We start from the raw sequence: 22,277 nt of genomic DNA on the forward strand, positions 1-22,277 counted from the left end.
GGGTCAAGGTGGAGTCGAACTACAAGGGCTCCACGCCAGAAACATGTGGTCTGGACTAAAAACAATAACAGACTACAAAAGGACAACGAGTGGTGCTGAGGAAGTGTCTGCATCTCTCCCAGATGAACTGAACAAATTTTATGCACGCTTTTGAGAGGCCCCCGGCTGTGGAGGCACAGAAGGCCCAGGATCCCTGCTCACTGGTTTTAACCAGTGCAGATGTGTGTAGATCTCTGAAAAGGATCAACGCACACAGGGCTCCTGGACCTGATGGCATCCCTGGCCGTGCTCACAAGGTGTGTGCAGTTCAGCTGGCAGATGTGTTCACAGACATTTTCAATAGGTCCACTGCTCCAGTCTGTAGTCCCCACATGTTTTAAAGAGTCCATCATTGTCCCTGTCCCCAAAAAGACAAAACCCATCTTCCTCAATGACTACCGCCCAGTTGCACTCACCTCCATCATCATGAAGTGCTTTGAGCGGTTAGTCAAAACTGTTATCACCGCCTCCCTCCCTGACTCACTGGACCCCCTGCAGTTTGCCTACAGAGCAAACAGGTCCACGGATGATGCCATCTCCCTCACCCTCCACACTGCCCTCTCCCACCTGGACCGGAGGAACATTTATGTGAGAATGCTGTTCATTGACTACAGTTCAGCATTCAACACCATTGTGCCCTCCAAGCTCATCATTAAGCTCAGGGACCTTGGGCTCAACAGCGCCCTCTGTGACTGGATCCTGAGCTTCCTGACGGGCAGATCCCAGGCAGTGTGGATGGGGAAAATCACATCCTCCACCTTGACCCTCAACACCGGAGCCCCTCAGGGTTGTGTGCTCAGCCCTCTCCTCTACTCCCTGTTCACGCACGACTGCGTGGCCACACACAGCTCCAACACCATCATCAAGTTTGCTGACGACACGACCGTCATCGGCCTGATCACAGACGGCGACGAGACGGCGTACAGAGAGGAGGTCAGAGCCCTGACATCTTGGTGCCAGGACCACAACCTCCATCTCAACGTCAACAAAACAAAGGAGCAGATTGTGGACTACAGGAAGAGGCAGAGAGAGGCACAACACACCCATCACCATTGACGGGACTCCTGTGGAGAGGGTCAGCAGCTTCAGTTCCTCGGGGTAAAACATCAGTGAGGACCTGACATGGACACATCACACCAGGGTCATATCCAAGACGGCTCGACAGCGGCTCTTCTTCCTCCGCAGGCTTGCGGAGGTTCAACATGGACTCCATTATACTACTCTGCAACTTCTACAGGTGCACCATCGAGAGTATCCTGGCTGGCTGCATCACCGCCTGGTATGGCAGTTGAAACCGCCCTCAACCGTAAGACTCTACAGAGGGTGGTGAAAACTGCTCAGCACATCACCAGGACGGAGCTGCCATCCATGGAGGACCTCTACACCCAGCAGTTGTAGGAAGAAGGCCGGTAGAATATTAAAGGACCCCCATCACCCCAGCAACAATCTGTTCTGTCTGCTAACGTCTGGCAGACGGTACCGCAGCATCCGGCCAAGACCCACCAGACTCAGAGACAGTTTTATACCACAGGCTATAAGACTGCTGAACTCCTGAGCTGTGTGAATGTCTACTCACATCTGTTTATAGTACACACATACATATATATATATATATATATATATATGTGTGAATATTAGCCATCTCTAGGCTACGCAGCAGCACTTGCGTTTTACTAGGCACACAGTGAAGAACTTAACCGGCTAGCATTGCTAATAGAATTACACGGAGACCAACTTCTCTCTTTGGCTGAACACACTCACGACCACTGCGGAGTCAGCCGTTTATTCAACATAAAATACAGGTGGTGGCGCTGACGTCACTACGTCATATATACCTCATTGGATGCGCTGAATAACTTGGCTTTGCCCAAATAATAAAATACGCTTAACACTCCCACTCAAAGACATGTTTACAGCTCTCTCTACTGTAATGTGGAAACCAAAAACAAAATTTACAAAACTCATTTGTACTGTGCTCAGTTACAGTATAACTGGTAAAACAAAACCATTTTACATACTGGCAGTTCTGAAAACCCAAATAAAAGAAAAATACATTCTTTACTTCATTTCTTCTTAACATTCATTTAATCTGCCAGCTACCATTACTCTCCAAACAAATAACCCATGAATTTCTCAAATTGACCTTTGACACTGGTTTGGTAAGTACATCAGCTACCATGTCTGCAGTAGGACAGTAAACAACATTAATTTTCCCCTCTGTGTGTGCAGACCGTACAAAGTGATATTTTATATCCACATGCTTGCTTCTCTGTCTGCATACTGGGTTCTTGGATAACGCTATCGCCCCCTGGTTGTCCTCAAAGAGTTTGACTGGTAAATGCTGATTACTACCATCCATTCCTTTCAGTAGTTGAACAAGGTACATGCTCTCCTGAGTAGCGGCTGCTAGAGCCATGTACTCTGCTTCACAGCTAGATAGCGCCACTGTTGGCTGCTTCCTGCTCTTCCATGAGATTACTGCACCAGTCTCAGTTAAGCTGAAACAATATCCAGTGGTGCTTCTCCTGTCATTTTTGTCAGCTGCCCAATCAGCGTCACTATACCCCTCAAGCTGTAAGCTTTTCTCACATTTTTTGTAGTGTAATTCCTGATCCATAGTACCTTTTAAATACCTCAGTAAGTGCTTTGCAGCAGTCCAATGCTGTTGCTTTGGTTCTGCCAGGTGTTGTGATAATTTACTAACTATCCAACTCAAGTCGGGTCTGGTACATGTCATAATGTATACCAAGCTACCCACTATCTCTCTGTAACCTGTTGGATCAATTACATCACCTTCACTGTCAAAATGTAATTTCTGCTCAGATGGGGTGGGTCTCGGTTTGCATTCAGACATTCCGAATCTGGCTAACATTTTCTTAATGTGCCTCTTTTGTGTCATTTTGATTTTCACTGTAGTTAAAATCGATACCTAGGAATTGTCTAAGTGGACCCATATCCTTCATCTTAAACCTTCTTTTCAGCATTTCTTTCACATCTCTCAGTATGGTGTTGTTGCTCGCTGCGATGATTAAATCATCAACCCACACTAACAGTGTGACTTTCTCGTTCCCAGATTTCCTGGTGTAGACACAGTGGTCAGCATCATTTTGCACAAAACCATTTCTGTAAGGTGATCATGCAGTAACCTATTCCAGTTGCGACCGGACTGTTTTAACCCATACAATGACTTGTTGAGTTTACACACAAGATGTTCTCCCGTTTTTGACTTAACCTCAAAACCTTCCGGTTGCTCCATATATACCTCACAGTCCATGGGAGCATGCAGGTAAGCAGTCTTTACATCCATTTGGTGAAGGATAAGATCCTCCTCCACAGCTACCTGCATCAAAGCTCGGACAGAGGTCATATTAGCAGTGGGTGAAAAAGTCTCTTTGTAGTCAATCCCTTCCACCTGACCGTACCCCTTTGCCACATATCTGGCTTTACAAGTCTCAGATCCATCTGGGCCTTCTTTCACTGCATATACCCAGCGACCTCCCACTGCTTGTTTGCCCGTGGCAGTGGTGTCAGAGTGAACGTTTCATTCTCAGTTAAGGATTGCATCTCATCTTTCATCGCATCACCCCACAATTTTGATTTTTGTGAATTAATTGCCTCATTAAACGTTTTAGGCACACCATAGGTCACTCTGTAGAAATAATCCACATTTTCTGTTTCATCACAATCTGCTTTGCACTGGTACTCTTTCAGGTATTCGGGGGCCTTTCTCTCCCTCACAGGATATCTCTGTTCTACCTGCTCTTCCTCTGTACCATCTACCTGGGTTGGACCTGCCTCAGCCTCCTGACCCTGCCTCACTACCTTTGGTGTCGCATCTCCATAGCTCTCTTTGTCTTCCTCCAGGTCATAACTGGTCTGTGTCTGGCTATCTGTGCTGTCTTTAGTGATCGATTTCACTAGTCTATGTTTCAGGACTTTTCCTGTCTCCGGATAGTAGATGTTGTAAGCTGGGCTATACTTATCGTAGCCGACAAAGATCCCTTTGTCACACCTAGCATCCAGCTTCTTTTTGTCCTGCTTAAACGTGTAACATTCTGATCCGAATACCTTCATATTAGACAGGTTGGGTGTTTTCCCTGTGAAAACACAGTAAGGTGTCTGCTCTAGACGCTTACTGTAACACCTGTTGCGAATCTGAGCTGCTGTTTGCACTGCATATGTCCACAAATGCTTTGGAGGTTACTCTCCAACAGCATGCATCGCGCCATCTCAAATAAGGTTCTCCATCCCCTTTCGGCCGTTCCATTCTGATGGGGCGAGTAGGGTGCACTTGTCTCGTGCCTTATCCCATTACTCCTAAGTAAGGACTGGAACTCCTGCCCGGTAAACTCTGTACCGTTGTCAGACCTTATACACTTAATCTTCCCATAGGGAGCTACATCAGCTATGAATTTTTCTGTAGCTTGCGCTGCATAACTTTTCGCCTTCAGAAAGTAGGGAAAAATCATCCCACTATAATCATCGGTAAACGCTATTGCATACTTGTACCCATCTTTACCTGCTGGTTCTATGGGGCCGCATAAGTCTGTGTGCACTAGCTCAAGTATGGATGTAGCTTTTGCATCTGCCTGTCTGTTTCGGCTTTGTGTGAATTTACCCTGCGTGCATATTTCACAGTTTTGGTTTGACTTATCATTTTTGCCCTTAATAGACATCCCTTCAACCACATTCTCTAACTTTGCAATGTCATCAAAGTTACAATGGCCTAGTATTTTGTGCCACGTTTGCATATCATGACAACCATACACTTCATCCATATTTTCATTCTCAACTGTGCTAAGGTAATACAGCCTACCATGCACATCCATTTGAATTTTGTACCGTCCCTGTTGACCAGCCAGTCATCGCCGTCTTTGAATCGGACCTCGGCGCCGTTGCCTGTTGCTGCCTTGACAGAAAAAATGTTCTGTGGGAACGATGGGATGTAGAGCGCCTGCTTGAGTCTCGTTCTCACTCGTCGTCCCTCGCTGTCCAGCAAGTAGACCTCGGCGTCTCCCCTCATCTTCGCCATTCCGCTCACCTTGCTTCCGTCGGCCAGCTCGATCACGTGGTCCTCGGGTCTGAAGCTCTTGTCCACCGTTTTAAACTTGTTGGAGTCGTTGATCATGTGCGCTGTGGCTCCGCAGTCAACCATGAGCCCTTTCTTGTTTTCTCCTTGCACTTTACAGTCACTCACACTAAAGAAAAATGACGACTGTGCATCTGTCTGTTCATCAGCTTTCTTGAGTTGGTCACGACCTCGGCCGCGTCCACGCCCGCGCCATTTTCCTCGCTGTGGTGTGTCCCATGCTCGATCATCTCTCCTCTGTTGCACGTAGTTGGGGCATGCTCGGGCCATGTGTCCTTTTTTCCCGCACGCGTAGCACTCCATGTCAGCCAAGTCCACCTTCTTTCCTCGGCCTCTCCCGCGCGCTCTCGTTGCCCCGCTTATTCTCATCACGTTGTCCTCGGTCACGTCTCCTCTTCCATATTTCTCTGTACTTTCATAGCTGCGCAGTTTACTTTTAAACTCGCCAAACGTCACGACTTCATCTGTCTGTGTAACGTGCACAACGAATGGTTTGTAGGACTCGGGTAGCCCTTTCACTACCATTGCAATCATAAGTCCATCACTGATTTGTTCGTCTGCTCTCTTTAATGACATGAAAATAGTCTCTGCTCGAATTATGTACTCGGTAATTGTCTCATCGCTAGCTTTGCAGAGTGAGGACAGTTCACAATACAGACTCACGACACGTGGCTTGTCCTTGCCAACGTAATGCTTTCGCAGAATCGCCAACGCCTTTCTTCCGTCTCGTTCTGCTTCTCTCATCACCAACGATAAACTTTTGTTGTCCAAAACTTGCACAAGTTCCGCGTACGCCTCACCATTCTTTGCCTCATCTTCGGCGAGAGCTACTTCATCCTCCTCGTCGATATCAGGCGTCTCCGTGATAGTCTCCCTGAGACTCCGGAGCTCCATGTGAGCGAGGAACCTTGTTTCCCAAAGTTCATAATTTTTCTCTTCGCCGTCGAATAAAAGTCTGCTCCACCTGTTGCCTAAGCTACTGGGCCCATAACCTGTGTGAATATTAGCCATCTCTAGGCTACGCAGCAGCACTTGCGTTTTACTAGGCACACAGTGAAGAACTTAACCGGCTAGCATTGCTAATAGAAATACACGGAGACCAACTTCTCTCTTTGGCTGAACACACTCACGACCACTGCGGAGTCAGCCGTTTATTCAACATAATATACAGGTGGTGGCGCTGACGTCACAACGTCATATATACCTCATTGGATGCGCTGAATAACTTGGCTTTGCCCAAATAATAAAATACGCTTAACAATATATATGTATATATATATATATATATATATATACAGGGTGCGATTTGTAGGGGGGGATGGTGAGGATTTCCCCCCCTCTGGTTTTCCTATCCCTACCTCTGCTAAATTATTTTTATCTCCAGTGGGGACAAGGATTTCCCCCCCTTGATAGCGATGAATGCAACTTAACTGCTAGCCTACTTAAACTCTTGAAATCTAACGATCTTCAGTGTCTTTACATCAGAGTAGGCTATTCAGCAGCCTTCTGGCAGACGGTGCATATTTCTGAACGTCATCGAACACAAAAACATTGTAACATTTTTGTGCGGGAACTTCGCAGGAAAAACACCGCTGAACCAAACATGAAACGCGTTCAGAGCAGCATATCATCTTACTTTACAGGACCAGTGGCGGCTGGTGAACATTTTGGGGGGGGCGCAGTTGGGCGGCACGGTTTAAATAGCACTTTTTTAGAGGTTTAGCTTAAGACAGTTGGTTAGGTGGCTGCGGCCACATTCGTGCTTCTTACATTTTTGTGTGAAGTGCTTTAGATCCTTCATCCCGGTTGTAGTCCAAAGTGTTTCAGTCCCAGGACTTTGAAATAACAGACAAGGGAAACAAAAAAAGGCATTGCTCACTGTACAACCAGCTAACCAATTCCGCTTAGCATACAAGTTTGAGGAGAAAGTCCGAGTGTAGGTTCTCCCGCGATCAGTGGTCGTCTGTTGAATGTTTAAATCCGGACGCTCGGGTCCCAAGTCTTTCAATTTCTTCTTTTCGACATCTGATAGTCGATGAAACGGTGTTTTAAGTAGAGCTTGCACGGAGTTCTCAGCCATCGATGTCGCCATATTCACTCAATCTAAGTTTCAGCTAGCTACGGTGCTGCTCTTTACGCTTGTGGTTAGGGAATGATAACGATGCTGATTCGCCGAAATAGTCCAATCGCGTATCTAAGAATGTCACATTGAACTAAGAAACAATGCCATTGGCTGTGGGCGCAAAGATTAGCGCCCACAGATCTAAGTTTCATCCTCCAATGAAAAGCTATCCTTGCTAAAATGACTGAGAAAAGTATAAGCTCTCCTATAGACTCCCATGTTATCGGCGCCCACGGACGGTAGCCGACCTGCCTATTCTCAGAAAAGGCGAATGGCAATATATTATGTCCGGACACATTTTAGCGGTTCTTGACAGTGGTCTCCCATACACATTTAACCCATAAACACGGTACATTTCTTATTTCAATTATGTTGTATATATAACGTTTTTTAACTCAAAAAGTCAGGGTGGGCGGCGCCCAAGCGCTCACTATTGACGCACCGCCACTGTACAGGACCCATTTGCAGAATTGTGGATAGAAGAGGGCCGAAATGCTGCAGACAATGCCCCGATAGGAAAAACGAAAAAGCCACCACAAATTTGTCACCAGAGCCGACTGTTTACTTTGTCTAGTTTTCCAGACCTGTCCCTGAGTGTTGACAGCACGTTGTGCTATTTAGTGAATTATTTTGAGTGTTTGATTTAAGTTAATTGGAGGATCTTTTCATGGAGAGCATTGATGCTGTTCTATGGTGCTTTCTGCCTGTTAGTGCGTACGCATGTTTTTGTGACGTTGAATAGAAACATGTATGGGTTATTAAAAGTTTTGCCATGTTGTGATGGGGACTAATCCACGGACCCGAAAAAAGGGCCTGTCTACTTTTTGCGTTTTTTTCTCCCTAGTTATGCAAGTTAAAAGTCCAATGTTCTTGTCTATGAATAAATTAAAAAAAACATCCCCCCCTCTGTTTTTTTGTCAAATCGCACCCTGTATATATATACACAATTGAAGGAGTTGAAGTATCTCGGGGTCTTGTTCTCGACTGAGGGAACAATGGAGCGTGAGATGGGCCGGAGAATCAGAGCAGTGGAGGCGGTACTGCAGTCGCTTTACCACACCGTTGTGACGAAAAGAGAGCTGAGCCAGAAGGCAAAGCTCTCTGTCTACCGGGCCATCTTTGTTCCTACCCTCACCTATGGTCATGAAGGATGGGACCATGGGATCATGACCGAAAGAACGAGATCGCGGATACAAGCGGCCGAAATGGGATTTCTCCGCAGGGTGGCTGGCATCTCCCTTAGGGATAAGGTGAGAAGTTCAGTCATCCGGGAGGGACTCGGTGTAGAACCGCTGCTCCTTCGCGTTGAAAGGAGCCAGTTGAGGTGGTTCGGGCACCTAGTGAGGATGCCACCTGGGCGCCTCCCTAGGGAGGTGTTCCAGGCACGTCCAGCTGGGAAGAGACCGAGGGGTAGACCTAGGACCAGGTGGAGGGATTATATCTCTTCGCTGGCCTGGGAGCGCCTTGGAATCCCCCAGTCAGAGCTGGCTGATGTGGCCAGGGAAAGGAAAGTTTGGGGCTCTCTGCTGGAGCTGTTACCTCCGCGACCCTGACGGAGAAGCAGGAGAAGAAGGATGGATGGATGGACATATATATATATATATATGTTATACACATCTGCCATACATATCTGTTTATAGTACACATATCTATATATTATACATATCTGCCATATACATCTGTTATAAATAATATATGCATCTGTCCATACCTCCTCATTCAACAGTGTAAAGTATTTAAATACTCTCAATGTATTCCACATATGTATATATTTCACATCCTCAAATCTTTATTGTTGTTATTCTAAATATTCTTCTCTCTTTTTGCACTATTTTATTATCTTATTTGCACCATGTATGTTGAGGTGTTGGAGGAGCATGGGATATAAGATTTTCATTGCCATCATATACGTTGTATATGCTGTGCATATGACCAATAAAACCTTGTCTTTGTTTTGTTTTTTACTCCTTACAAGGTACCCCAAGCATTTTTTGCAGCTTTTATCTAGAAATGAAATGAGGCACAAGGCAGCACGCACAAAACAAACCTGTATGTATTGTTGTTTTTGAATTGTTTGTGCTGTATTTTGTGTTGACCTGCCCAGGGACTGCAGATGGATCCTCATACGAGGCCCTGACAGTAAAAGGAAGACTTTTTATGTATAAGGGTAATGATGCCCCTCCACTTGATGAGTGTGATAAAAGTAAAACCTGACCCACCCATTCTCTACAGCTCTTTTGGGGGTCTTCATCATTTAAATGTGTCTCCTGTAGGAAAGCTATTTGGATGTTATTTCTTTTGAGACAATTATGAGACATCATCTTCACAACATTATTAGAGCCTTGAATTTGTACTTATCTTAATACTCATTAAACAAAAATAAAGTCACACATCACATGCTGTGAAGCGGTTTAACAGTTAACCATAAAGTGTACCAGTCTGTTACCTCAGACATACAAAAAACCCTAGTGAACCTAGAAACACTCAGGTAATCCCTGAGACAAGATTTTAAAAAAGGAGAAACTGGACAGAACAAAACAAGAGAAAACACAAAAGAAAAGAAAACCCTAATCTAACCTAGTTGACAGCAGGGTATAAAAAGGAGTACCAACATCCCTCAGTAATTCGCAGGTCCATCAATACTCATGGTGCCTCTGTTTCTGGCCCAAAAATCTTTGCTTATCAGTGTAGTTGTGCAGCCTCACCTGAACCGCCCTCGTACCCTCCTTTGTCTCATCGGTGCTCCCGTGCGGTGACCTCTCTCAATCTTGATCCAATCCATTTGCAGCCCCAGGGCATCAGGTGTCCACATTTTTTTAAAGAAATAAACCGGGTCTTCTCTTCCTAGCCTTCTTTCAGACCGATAATCCTCACGTTCTGTGTGGCGGAGCGGATCACAGAGTGACCGACTCCGCCACTGACAGTGGGCGGCACACACACACACACACACACACACACACACACACACACACACACACACACACACACACACACACACACACACACACACACACACACACACACTCACAGACCAAACATTTCCTGCTCCCTTTCGTTAGTCAGTAAATCATGGCTATAACTCCACTAAACATCCCTTTTCCCCTCCCGTGCAATTATCCTTTCTTTTAAGTTGAATAATGATGTTTGATCTTGAATCTCAGTGATAATTAACCTGTTTATTTAGGAGGTAAAATTAGGAAAATATGTCCTATATGTTATGATCTATAAGGAAGTCAACAAGCAGATGATGCACTATTCGGAAGTAATTAATTGTTGACTAGTTGAGCAACAAGCCTACTGGGAGGGGCTACATGTGTATATAAGGGACTGTCTTGGAACTGAATGGGGAGTCAGATTTTGGTTGCAGAGAAGGCAACAGCTCCAGGTTATGAAGGCAATGTCTGATTTATTATTGGTCAACATTGTTTTTCAAACCAGTATGTGTTTTTTTTAACTTTGTAAATAAATCATTTGAGCTCAACTTTTTCGACTACGCCAATAATTGTGGAGGGATAAAGAACCCCGTCACATTCTGTCCTTTAGTTTTCATAACGGGTCAGACGGTCTATTGCTTCCTTTAGCTGAGCTTCTAGAGCCTCCACGCGAGGTGAGGTTACAGCCGTCATGTCCTCCAGGTCCGGGAGCCGGTTAGCAACTTGTATTCAAAACATGTATTCCACCCTCATGAAATAGTGAACACTTGGACCTCCATTCCCAGGCATCATGTCCAACTTGTTTCCCTTTTCATCTAAAATGAGCTTTAAGGCAGCAATCACCCATTTTGGTATTGTGCTATGGTAAGGTTCAGGCGTCCAAATGCACATTCTTATGTCCATGGAGTATCTGTGTGCCTATTGACTGCTCAGATATCCATATTGTTTTACTCACATTTATTTTTGAATCAGTGCATTGTGACATCTTCTGTGCTTCTTTTAACTGCAGGCATCTCTCTAAGTGTGGTCCCAATGTACCTGGGTGAGATAGCACCAAAGAACCTGCGAGGCTTCCTTGGACTTGTGCCGAGTATCTTTATTGGCACCGGTGTCTTCACCGCACAAATCCTCGGCCTACATGAGCTTCTGGGAAAGGTAGTCAACAGTGCTCTCGAACAGCCAGTGTGTTGAGAGAGAGACCATTGAGCTCATGAATACTTATTGTGACTTTTTTTATAATATATGTATAAATTGCCACGTGTGTGAGGCAGGTCTATGTGATCTCCTTAATTGAGAAACACACGTTACTCACTGGTCTTGGGGGGACTGCATGTGACTTCACATTTTCAGCATCTGTGAGAGTATAACTGCGTTGTAACTGGAATAGGAGGAGTACTGGCCCCTGTTCCTTTCGGTGGTGGTGGTACCCACCTTCATCCAGTTCATGCTGTTGCCATGGTTCCCAGAAAGCCCAAGGTACCTGCTGATGGAGAAGCAGAACGTTCATGCCACCATCACAGGTCAGTCAACCAAGAGGGCGCTTTACAAAAAGAAGGGATTCTGGGCTAAAGGGTATTAAAGAAGAAGAATGGTCAAACATGGAGGAAATTACTGTTTGTCACAGTTAAGTAGTAGTGCATTTGGAGAAATGACTTTTTATTGCATGATGGCTGTTATCTAGTAAAGTAAACAAGCTGCCTTCATTAAACTGACTTGTGTTTCACATTTTCCCTGTTTGCTGTGTCTCTCAGCCTTGAAGTGGTACAGAGCTAAGTGCAACATCCAGGCTGAGATCGAAGAGATGCAGGAGGAGCAGCGCTCATTGTCGTCAGTGGAGACGCTGTCCGTTTGGAAACTGTTGCAGGACAAAACGGTCCGCTGGCAGGTGCTCACTGTGGTGGTCATTAACATCGGCATGCAGCTGTCTGGCATCGATGCTGTAAGTACTCTTTTGACACTGAGTAATGCATACATAAGGAGAAGGGTTCCTAGTGCTGTGCTGTCTGCCACAATGTGTTTAATCATATTAGTAAATTCTATTTAAGGAAATCCTGAAATGGATTAAAAAGTGCATCCCCAAAGAGGAAATTCCTTAAACCCAGCAAACACAGGAGAAGGCATTTTATGCATGAAGAAGATATCAAGCCATTCCAAACTAAAAGCCATTCACTAGAAAGGCCCATGTTACAACAATATATTAGTATTGTTAGTGATCAATAAGTAACCCTGTTTATAATATCCTCAGCACTTCCAAGCATACATAAGGTGCTTTAAAAACCAGCCCGTATCCAAATCATGTCAGCAGAATTAAAGACGGAGAGACACATGCTCATGACCTTAATAAGGACATACAGAACGAGCTGATACAGCTTGTGAGTGACAGGATTCTCACAACTATTGTGACTCAAGTGAGAGACTCAAAATACTTCTCCATTATCTTAGACTGTACACCTGACATTACTCACCAGGAGCAGATGTCCATTATCCTCAGAAGTGTGGCTTTAAAGGGACAGCCAGAGATAAAGGAGCACTTCCTTGGCTTTGTGAATGTTGAGGCTACAACTGGCTGTCTACAGTCATCTTGGACAAGCTGACTGATCTGAAAATTCCATTTGACAATTGCAGAGGGCAAGCCTATGACAATGGGGCCAATATGAAAGGTAAACACCAAGGAGTACAAGCCAGACTGTTGAGAATGAATCCCAGAGCTGTGTTTTTTGCACACACATTAAACCTCGTCATTGCAGATGCTGCCACATCCTCCAAAGATGTTGTTTTTTTTGGCTATGTACAAAAGCTGTTCACCTTTTTTTCTGCTGGCACACAAAGGTGGAATATCTTGAAACAACATGTGAACATAACAGTGAAGTCATGACTGACACAAGATGGGACAGCAGGCTTCAAAGTAGGAGGATGAAACCCTCTTTATTAGTCACATACATGCAGACACAGCAGAGCACACACAGTGAAATTGGTCCTCTGCATTTAACCCATCCTAGTACTAGGAGCAGTGGGCAGCTATCGTGCAGTGCCCGGGGAGCTATAGGGAGGGGGGATTGGAGGTGTCCGGTGCCTTGCTCAAGGGCACCACAGCAGGGCCTATGAGGTGAACTGGGACCTCTCCAAGTAGCAGTCCACTTTCCATATTTCAAGTCTGTTCGGGGACTTGAACCGGCAACCCTACGATTCCCAGTCCAAGCCCCTACTTACTGAGCCACTGCTGGACATGTGTCCATGCAGTCAGGTATCAGGCCTCTGAGATTCGAGAAGCCTTACTGGAAGCCAGACAGAAGATTAATGATCCTGTGGCGAAAGTGGAGGCACAGTCACTTGCAGAGGAAGTTGGTTCTTACCGCTTCTTGATTTGCTGTGTAGTGTGGTGTGAGATACTGTCAAGAACAAATACAGTGAACAAGCTCCTCCAATCTGCTTCAATGCAGCTTGACGTAGCTGTGCAGTTAATCTCAAATGCAAAAGCCTCTCTCACTCAATACCGGGACACTGGATTCTCAGATGCCCAGACAACAGCCAGAAGCATTTGTGAGAAAATGAATGCAGAAGCTGTTTTGAAGGACAAGAGGCTGAGAACCAGCAAAAAGCATTTTAGCTACGAAGCACCTGATGAGCCAGTGGCTGATGCACTGCGGAATCTTGAGGTCAACTTCTTCAACATTGTGGTTGACTCCACAATAGCATCCATTGATGAACGATTTGAAACTCTGAACCAGGTGAAGACTAAATATGGAGTAGTGCTGAACTTCACTGCATGTCAGATGTCCAGTGACTCCTTAAAGGCTCAGTGTATGGAACTTGAGAAAACTCTGACCTTCAACCAAGACTGTGACATCAGTGGAGTTGATCTGGCAAACGAAATCAAGAATGTACCTGACCTACCATCAGCTAATATGACTGCCTTTGAGCTGCTTTCTTTCCTTTGTGAGAAAAATCTGGAGGAACTCTATCCTAAACTTTGGATAGCCCTGAGAATTGCTGTCACTCTGCCTGTGACAGTTGCCTCAGCTGAGAGGAGCTTCAGCAACTTAAAAATGATCAAAAACTATCTGAGATCGTCCATGTCCCAGGAACGTCTGAGTGGTTTGGCCATCATGAGCATCAACCATGATGTGGGAAAGCAAATATCATATGATGACATTATTGATGATTTTGCATCCAGAAAGGACCTCGGGTGAACGGAGGGGCGGAATTGTCAACTGATCACCATCTGGTGGTGAGTTGAGTCGATTGGCGGGGGAAGCCTCTGGACAGACCTGGTAAGCCCAAACGTGTAGTGCGGGTGAACTGGGAACGTCTGGAGGAATCCCAAGTCCGGGAAACCTTCAACTCACACCTCCGGCGGAGCTTTTCAGGCATCCCTGTGGAGGCTGGGGACATTGAACCAGAGTGGGCGGTGTTCAAAGCCTCCATTATCGAAGCTGCGGCAGGGAGCTGTGGTCTCAAGGTCTTAGGTGCCTCAAGGGGCGGTAACCCTCGAACCTCCTGGTGGACACCGGTGGTCAGGGAAGCTGTCCGACTAAAGAAGGAGGCCTTCTGGGATATGTTATCCGTGGGTTCTCCTGACATAGCGGCAAGGTATCGACAGGCCCGAAGGGCAGCAGCCTCAGCCGTGGCCCGGGTATGGGAGAAGTTCGGAGAAGCCATGGAGAAGGACTTTCGGTCGGCACCAAAGTTGTTCTGGAAAACTGTCCGATACCTCAGGAGGGGGAAGCAGGGAACCATCCAAGCTGTGTACAGTAAGGATTGGACGCTGATGACCTCAACTGATAGGGTGTTAGGGCAATGGAAGGAACACTTTGAGGAACTCCTGAACCCGACAACTCCGCCCTCTATGTTAGAGGCGGAGCTGGAGTATGAAGGGGGATCAACTCCAATCTCACGGGGGAAAGTAACTGAGGTAGTGAAACAACTCCACAATGGAAAAGCCCCGGGGTGGTGGTTCCCCTTTTTAAAAAGGGGGATCAGAGGGTGTGTGCCAATTACAGAGGCATCACATTACTCAGCCTCCCTGGGAAAATTTACTCTAAGGTGCTGGAAACGAGGGTCCGGCCGATTGCCGAACCTCAGATTGAAGAGGAACAATACGGATTTCGTCCTGGTCGTGGAACGACGGACCATCTTTTTACTCTCGCATGGATCCTGGAGGGGGCCTGGGAGTACGCTCATCCGGTCTACATGTGTTTTGTAGATTTGGAGAAGGTGTATGACCGGGTTCCCAGAGAGATACTGTGGGAGGTACTGCAGTAGTATGGGGTTAGGGGGTCTCTACTCAGGGCCCTCCAATCTCTGTACTCTCAAAGCGAGAGCTGTGTCCGGGTCCTCGGTAGCACGTCGGACCGGTTTCCGGTGAGGGTTGGCTTCCGCCAGGGCTGCACTTTGTCACCAATCCTGTTTGTGATATTCATGGACAGGAATTCGAGGCGTAGTCGTGGGGGTCTGCAGTTCGGTGGGCTAAGGATTGCATCGCTTTTTGCAGATGATGAATGAAGCAGCAAAGTTCAGTGAGGGGAGGGCTTATGTGTTCGGCAGCCTGGTGATTGGTCAGTAGATGGGGATTTTACATTAAAAAAATTAAATGCACATCATTTAAAATTATCGAACATATATTCCACATAAACAAGAATTGGCTTAACTTCAAATATTAATATTAAAATAATATGCATCAAAACACACACTCACGTGACTATAATACCTACAGTTACTCCTATTTTAACACATACAATCCTACTAACACTCATTCAACAAACAGACACACACACACACACACACACACACACACACACACACACACACACACTTGTCATTAACAGCAGTGCCGCGACCACCATGTTACTGAATGGCCGGAACTGCGAAACTAGCTGAACTATGGTATTTTCCTCATCACCATTTTCTCACTGCTGGCTGTATTCAGAATACATTTGCTTATGCAACAGAGTGTTAGATGTTAGTTATTTACACTTACAAAACTACTGTATAAAACTGGGTTGTATGCAGACAACTACTCAGCACGGCGATGCTAGCCAGAACAATTACCTATAAAAAAGGACACTTGCTACACTATCACAAACATTACTAAACCATTGACAATGCCCTTTATATTTTGATGCAAACTAAAGATAGAAAAGTGAGTTTTGCAGTACTGGTAGAGAGGGGACAAAAGTTAGGTCTGAGCATGAGCTCGTGGCTATAGTCAATGGATCCACAGCAGCACCAGAGCGCCATCTACTGACGTTATAGTATAGTATGTTTTTAGGAGTTATAATTGTGTTAAAAAGATTCAATTATTAACAGAAAATATGGGGGTTCAGTAAAACTTAACATATAACATTTCCAACCTGTTACACATGCTTCATATTACAGGCCACTAAACAAAAGATACCTAGGGGAGGGCATGTAGACAGTGATACAAAACATTATGTAGGGGTGCCATCTTGTACACTTAGATTTTTAATTTAGGACTTAACTAGTTCACCAGCACTTCCAATGGTAGACTTGCTTGAATTGAATATATCTGCTCTTTCTTTGTTGTTGTGGTTTTTGCACTTATTGTAAGTCGCCCAGGATAAAAGTGTCATCCAAATGAAATGTATTGTATATCAATCACACAAAGACATGGTTAACATGAGTGTAAAACAGTATGGTAAAGTCAGTGAATTGCTCATACAATTATTATTATGAAGCTCAGCAGCAATCTGAGATCCGCTATGTTTTTTATTCATGTTAAACGATTTGAACAGACCACCAGAAAAAGATACTGGGAGCGGGCCTACTGCACAAAGCCCAGATTTGTTCTGTAATATTGTGGTCAATCGCATATGAACTTCTCAGGTTTTATTTCAATAACAGCATCAAATGGATATCCCCTCACTTAGTGCTTGTTTTCCACCACAGATCTGGTTCTATACCAATGACATCTTTGAGAATGCAGGTATCCCAGCACCAGAGATCCCGTATACCACAGCCGGAACTGGAATTATAGAAATCATCGCAGGACTCATTGGGGTAAGAGGTGTATTTATGCTGGAGCGGTGTCTGCATATTTGTGTTTTTTAATTGATTGATTTGACATAAGATAAGAAAATATATGAGAATCTCGTGTCTGTGTTACCGATGTCCTAGGTTGTTAAACCTTTACACAAACAACTATGTAAAAACGGCCATTTAAAAAGGTGTATAAATGGGAGTAATGACCTGGATGTAGGTCTTGATTATGAAGAGTCAGTTGCAGTGACTGTGAGGACTGCTATTGAAAGCCACACACACACAGTTGTATTTTATAAAGATCTGTCACTGTGGAACTAGGCTTCATTTACACACATTACCCAAACAGGATGCTTAAAGGTTTCAATCCCGCTCTGTTTACTGCCATTGCACCTGGAACAATCATTAAGAATCAAACATCACGTCACTATAACGGATACAAGGAGTGGGACAGAAATCAAAGCACCTTAAATCAATGTCTGACACCAAAGCCTCTGTCTCCAGTTTTTGTTCATCTCCACCTCATTATATCACCTGCATTGTATGCTGGTCGGAATTATAAGGAAAACACAATGCACATGTTGTTTCCATGAATGCCTATGTGTGTGTGGGAAGTGCTTTATGTCGGAAGGTTATGTGTATTTCATGCTACTGTATGTACCAAAACTGAAACCTGGTCTCACTGACTGCGCTACACAGAGTACACATGTGCTGGGTGGATGGATAGTCAACAATAGGCTTCGTACATCTGAAACCTCATCCCGTCAGCAGTGTGTGTTCATTTAACTGTGCCTGACCAGGCTCTGCCCTCCTGCAGTGTTTCTCCATAGAGAGGCTGGGCAGGAGGCCTCTAATGATCGGGGGGTTCGCCATGATGGGCATCTGCAGCGCTGGAATTACAGTAACCCTCATTTTACAGGTGTGTGTGTGTGTGTGTGTGTGTGTGTGTGTGTGTGTGTGTTTGTTTCAACATCTTGTAACCCAAACCTCTCCAGCACAAAGTATTTGTTCCCCCTTGTGTATGTAAAGACTCGGGAGGGAATGGTTATTGCAGCTTTCACCATGTTATGGTATTTTGTTTTTAAATCACATCAGGATCAGGAGCCTTCTGGGTGGTGAACTCGTGTTCCTATTATTGGTTTCTAGTTTTTATTATGGTGTTTAATTGATTAAAAGTGTAATTTTGTTAATTACAATCACGTGTGTTATGCATGTCATGTTAACCATGGAATCCATGTCCTGCATTTCTTTATCATAACCATATCATTTATTTGAACTTTAACCCCCACTGCTGTTTTAGTTTTATCTCCTTCCAAAATGCAAGTATTTTAAACCCTTGATTCATCATTATTAATTGTGATCAATCCAGATTATTATTGTTAACGCAATTACATTTGAATCAATTGACAGCACAAGAAGGAAACACATTACATCTCTCAAAGTCCACACAGATATTTAAAGCTGTATATCCAGATGGACCGCTGAAACTGCCATGATTAGCAAATAATACCTTTAAATTGAATCCTACATTCAAGAAATAAAAGAAGCATATTTCTGAATTGTTATGGATCCATTTTCTCTTCTCTCTGGTACCTGCAGTAACACATTCACAGCATGGCAGAGCAGTGCATCTGTTATCACAGTTCTGTTGGCTGACAGACAGACAGACCTCCAAGCTGTAAACCCTAAAAAGCAAGCAAAAAGTCCATTAAGAAAGGCCCCAGGGGATCCGGGGTCACTTTCCTGCCATCCCTTTCTCACCTTCTCCAAGTACAAACTGTTATGGATACAATTAAAATGGAGGGACTGGGGGACAGATGAATGGGGGTTGAGCTAGGGGAGGAACAGCTGCTCCTCTCTCAGTTGGCAGGACGTACTGCCCTGTGGAACACCATGTTGGGTGGGCTGAGGTGCAGAGCAGTTTTGGAAAAGGATGGAGTCCAGTGTCCCATTACAGAAAATAAGTTCATTTGATGGGACTGACTTCTTGTTCTCATGCTGTTTCCTCTCCCTGCAGGTGCACTTACCTTTCATGCGCTACATCAGTGTCTGCTGTGTGGTGGGCATCATCGCTGGCTTCTGTATCGGCCCAGGCAAGTTACTCTACACTGCATGCTACAGAACTCACCTCCTGTGACAATGTGGACTTAACTCCAGCTGTGCAGACGCATGTCGCTCATCAGGATCCAGGCAGCCTTGAAGATTTAATAAGAGTTAGCTTGACATTCCTTAAAGAAGAGCCTTATAAGATCACTTATAACTTCACTTATTAGGCAATTACCTCTCTCTAGTCAGTGGCCCAGACCTTTGTATGTTTTTCTGCATGTGGCCCTCAGTGAAAAAAGTTGTCACCCCTGCTCTAGATGATAGGAAATGAGCTGTGAAACTTCCTTGATAACCTCCTTTAGCTCAGGAAACAATGGACCTTCCTTCACGAGAGGAAAGGAGAAAATGCTGTCCCACAATGCCTTGCGGCCGTAACATTTACCATGACACAACATTCGGCCGTTCGAATTCTCCTATCCACTATTCCCTAACCCCGTGACGTTTCACGTAAAGGTCAAGGAATAGTGGATAGGAGCTGATTTTTTGACAATTCGACCGTACTCCGTGTCTCAATTCAACGACCGCATCCTTCGGAGAATGCATTCGTAGACCGCTTGCGTCCCTTCCCTCGAGAGAAGGCTGTCCCAATTTTTTTTAAAAGACAAGAATCCTCCGAATGCGGCCCACTTTTCCTCCGCGGTCTACCATATCCCAGGATGCAATGCGCACTGGTGACGAGTGACGTTTATTCAAAGTAAATAGTGGACAGGTCTCTGCAGCAGCAGGGTGGGTTTAAAAGCAGCAGCAAGCGGAGGAATCACTAATGAATGTGAATACAAATAAACAGCTTGATAAACACTCTTCTGCTGATAGTTGTTTTACTGCTGCTGGTGTAAAATGACATGATGGAGTTCCTCTGTGTCAGTGATGGAAGTTCTCATAATAGAAGACATGCAGCTGCAGAGGGATGGTGGATATTGCAGAGCCGATGAATGGGAGTCGGAGGCGGTGTGTTTAATATGGAACACCACACTTTATCCATTTACACACACGAACACAAGTTACCAGCCAACAACGAGGCAGCAATGAATGAATGGCCACAGGACCGGAACTCTTAGGTCCCAAATACTAACGGGTCCGTTGGGAAACACTCTTAAGACGTTCCCCACCCACAACAACACAATGGTGAATTATGTCCCTCAATGTGTCACCACAATATATTCTTACCTCTACTTTGACATTAGATGAAACATTTTTAATAGTAATTGTTTAATACATGGTTTATTTTAGGGATGCACCGAAATGAAAATTCTTGGCCGAAACCGAAAACCGAAAATGAGGAAACCAAGGCCGAAAACCGAAACACCGAAATAAATTATTATTCCAATTATTAGTACCATTGCATTTATGGCTATGACTGTGTGCTAACCTTACTAAAAATCAAGGCGTTGCAATTCAAAGAATAAATAAATCACGAAATTATGAAAATATTTATTTAGAACTGACATTATGCACAATATAAAATAAAATGAAATGTTTAACTTGACCACACATGTGTAGCCTACATGAAATAATAATGTACAGGCCTGTAAACTGACTGGCCTGCTGAAATATTGTAAAATTAAATATGTTCTCTCATAAAAAAACAAAGTGCATTTAAGTCAAGTGCATCGAAACTCTTGTGAATTAAGCAGAATCTTTTGCAGCTTGAAATCTGTGTCGATCCACTGTGCAGTTAGACTGAGCATACTCGTGATGCTGACGTCTGAGCTCCATATATCGGTCGTGAAACTGATTGCTGAAATATCAGATGCCATAAGCTCATGGACGTGAGTTGCAACAACATTGAACAGCTCAGGTAAACATACGTCTGAGAAATGTCGTCTGCTCGGTATGGCATAACGGGGCTCAATGTGCTCTATCAGCCTACGAAATCCCACGTCCTCTACAACAGAGAACGGCTGATCATCTAAGGCAATGAATTCCATCATTTTTTGTGTAATGCCCTTAGCCTTGGCACCATCACTGGGAAACTTTTTGGCCTTTTCAAAAACGTCTGCCACAGACGGAGTCGGTGTGCTCGGAATGGCTTTCCTTTTCTGTGCCGCGTTTTTCTCAAATTCAGAATAGCGATCGGGATGTTTTGATTTAAGATGATGAATTAAACCCGACGTGGAAAAACTCTTTGCAGGTATACCCCCTCTAGAAATTTCGGCTTTACACGTATTGCAAATTGCTATTCGTTGTTCTGTTTCAGACACAGTGAATTGCGTCCACACCGCAGACATGTTGGCCCGAGTGCTGTTCGCGGTTTTTTGCTTGCGTCATCATCACAACGTTCTGTTTCGGCCTTGTTGTTTCGGTGACAAAAGTGTTTCGGCCGAAAACAGAAAATGCACTTTTGGGCCATTTTCGGCCGAACATTTTCGGTGGCCGAATTTTCGGTGCATCCCTAGTTTATTTCATTTACTCTGAACCAGTATTTACAACATGAAGTAACAGTAAAGTGTCTGGATCCTCTTCAGCTGAGTTTCCTTGTTAATTCATTTGTTATCAGGCTTCTGGAGTGCAACAGAACAGCTCGTATCACGTGACGTAAACAGGAGGTGCTCCATAAACAGGAGGTGCTCCGTTAACAGGAGGTGCTCCATAAACAGGAGGGGCTCCATAAACAGGAGGTGCTCCGTTAACAGGAGGTGCTCCATTAACAGGAGGTACTCCATTAACAGGAGGTGCTCCATAAACAGGAGGTGCTCCATAAACAGGAGGTGCTTCTTTAACAGGAGGTGCTCCGTTAACAGGAGGTGCTCTGTTAACAGGAGGTGCTCTGTTAACAGGAGGCGCTCTATTAACAGGAGGTGCTCCATAAACAGGAGGTGATCCGTTAACAGGAGGTGCTCCGTTAACAGGAGGTGCTCCTTTAACAGGAGGTGATCCGTTAACAGGAGGTGCTCTGTTAAAAGGAGGTGCTCTGTTAACACGAGGCGCTCCATAAACAGGAGGTGCTCCGTTAACAGGAGGTGCTCCTTTAACAGGAGGTGATCCGTTAACA

General features: G+C 44.8%; 1 protein-coding gene across 1 annotated transcript in view; it reads left to right on the forward strand.

Moving 5' to 3' along the window:
- Positions 1 to 22,277, forward strand: part of slc2a15a (solute carrier family 2 member 15a) — a 77,869-nt gene that overhangs the window by 38,391 nt on the left and 17,201 nt on the right. Inside the window, 6 exon segments of the mRNA XM_063874517.1 lie at positions 11,193 to 11,338; positions 11,571 to 11,703; positions 11,935 to 12,122; positions 17,090 to 17,200; positions 17,997 to 18,098; positions 19,197 to 19,272. Of these exon segments, the coding sequence (XP_063730587.1) occupies positions 11,193 to 11,338; positions 11,571 to 11,703; positions 11,935 to 12,122; positions 17,090 to 17,200; positions 17,997 to 18,098; positions 19,197 to 19,272 (756 nt within the window).

The sequence above is a fragment of the Eleginops maclovinus genome, chromosome 22 (assembly GCF_036324505.1).
Source record: "Eleginops maclovinus isolate JMC-PN-2008 ecotype Puerto Natales chromosome 22, JC_Emac_rtc_rv5, whole genome shotgun sequence".
Classification (NCBI taxonomy): domain Eukaryota; kingdom Metazoa; phylum Chordata; class Actinopteri; order Perciformes; family Eleginopidae; genus Eleginops; species Eleginops maclovinus.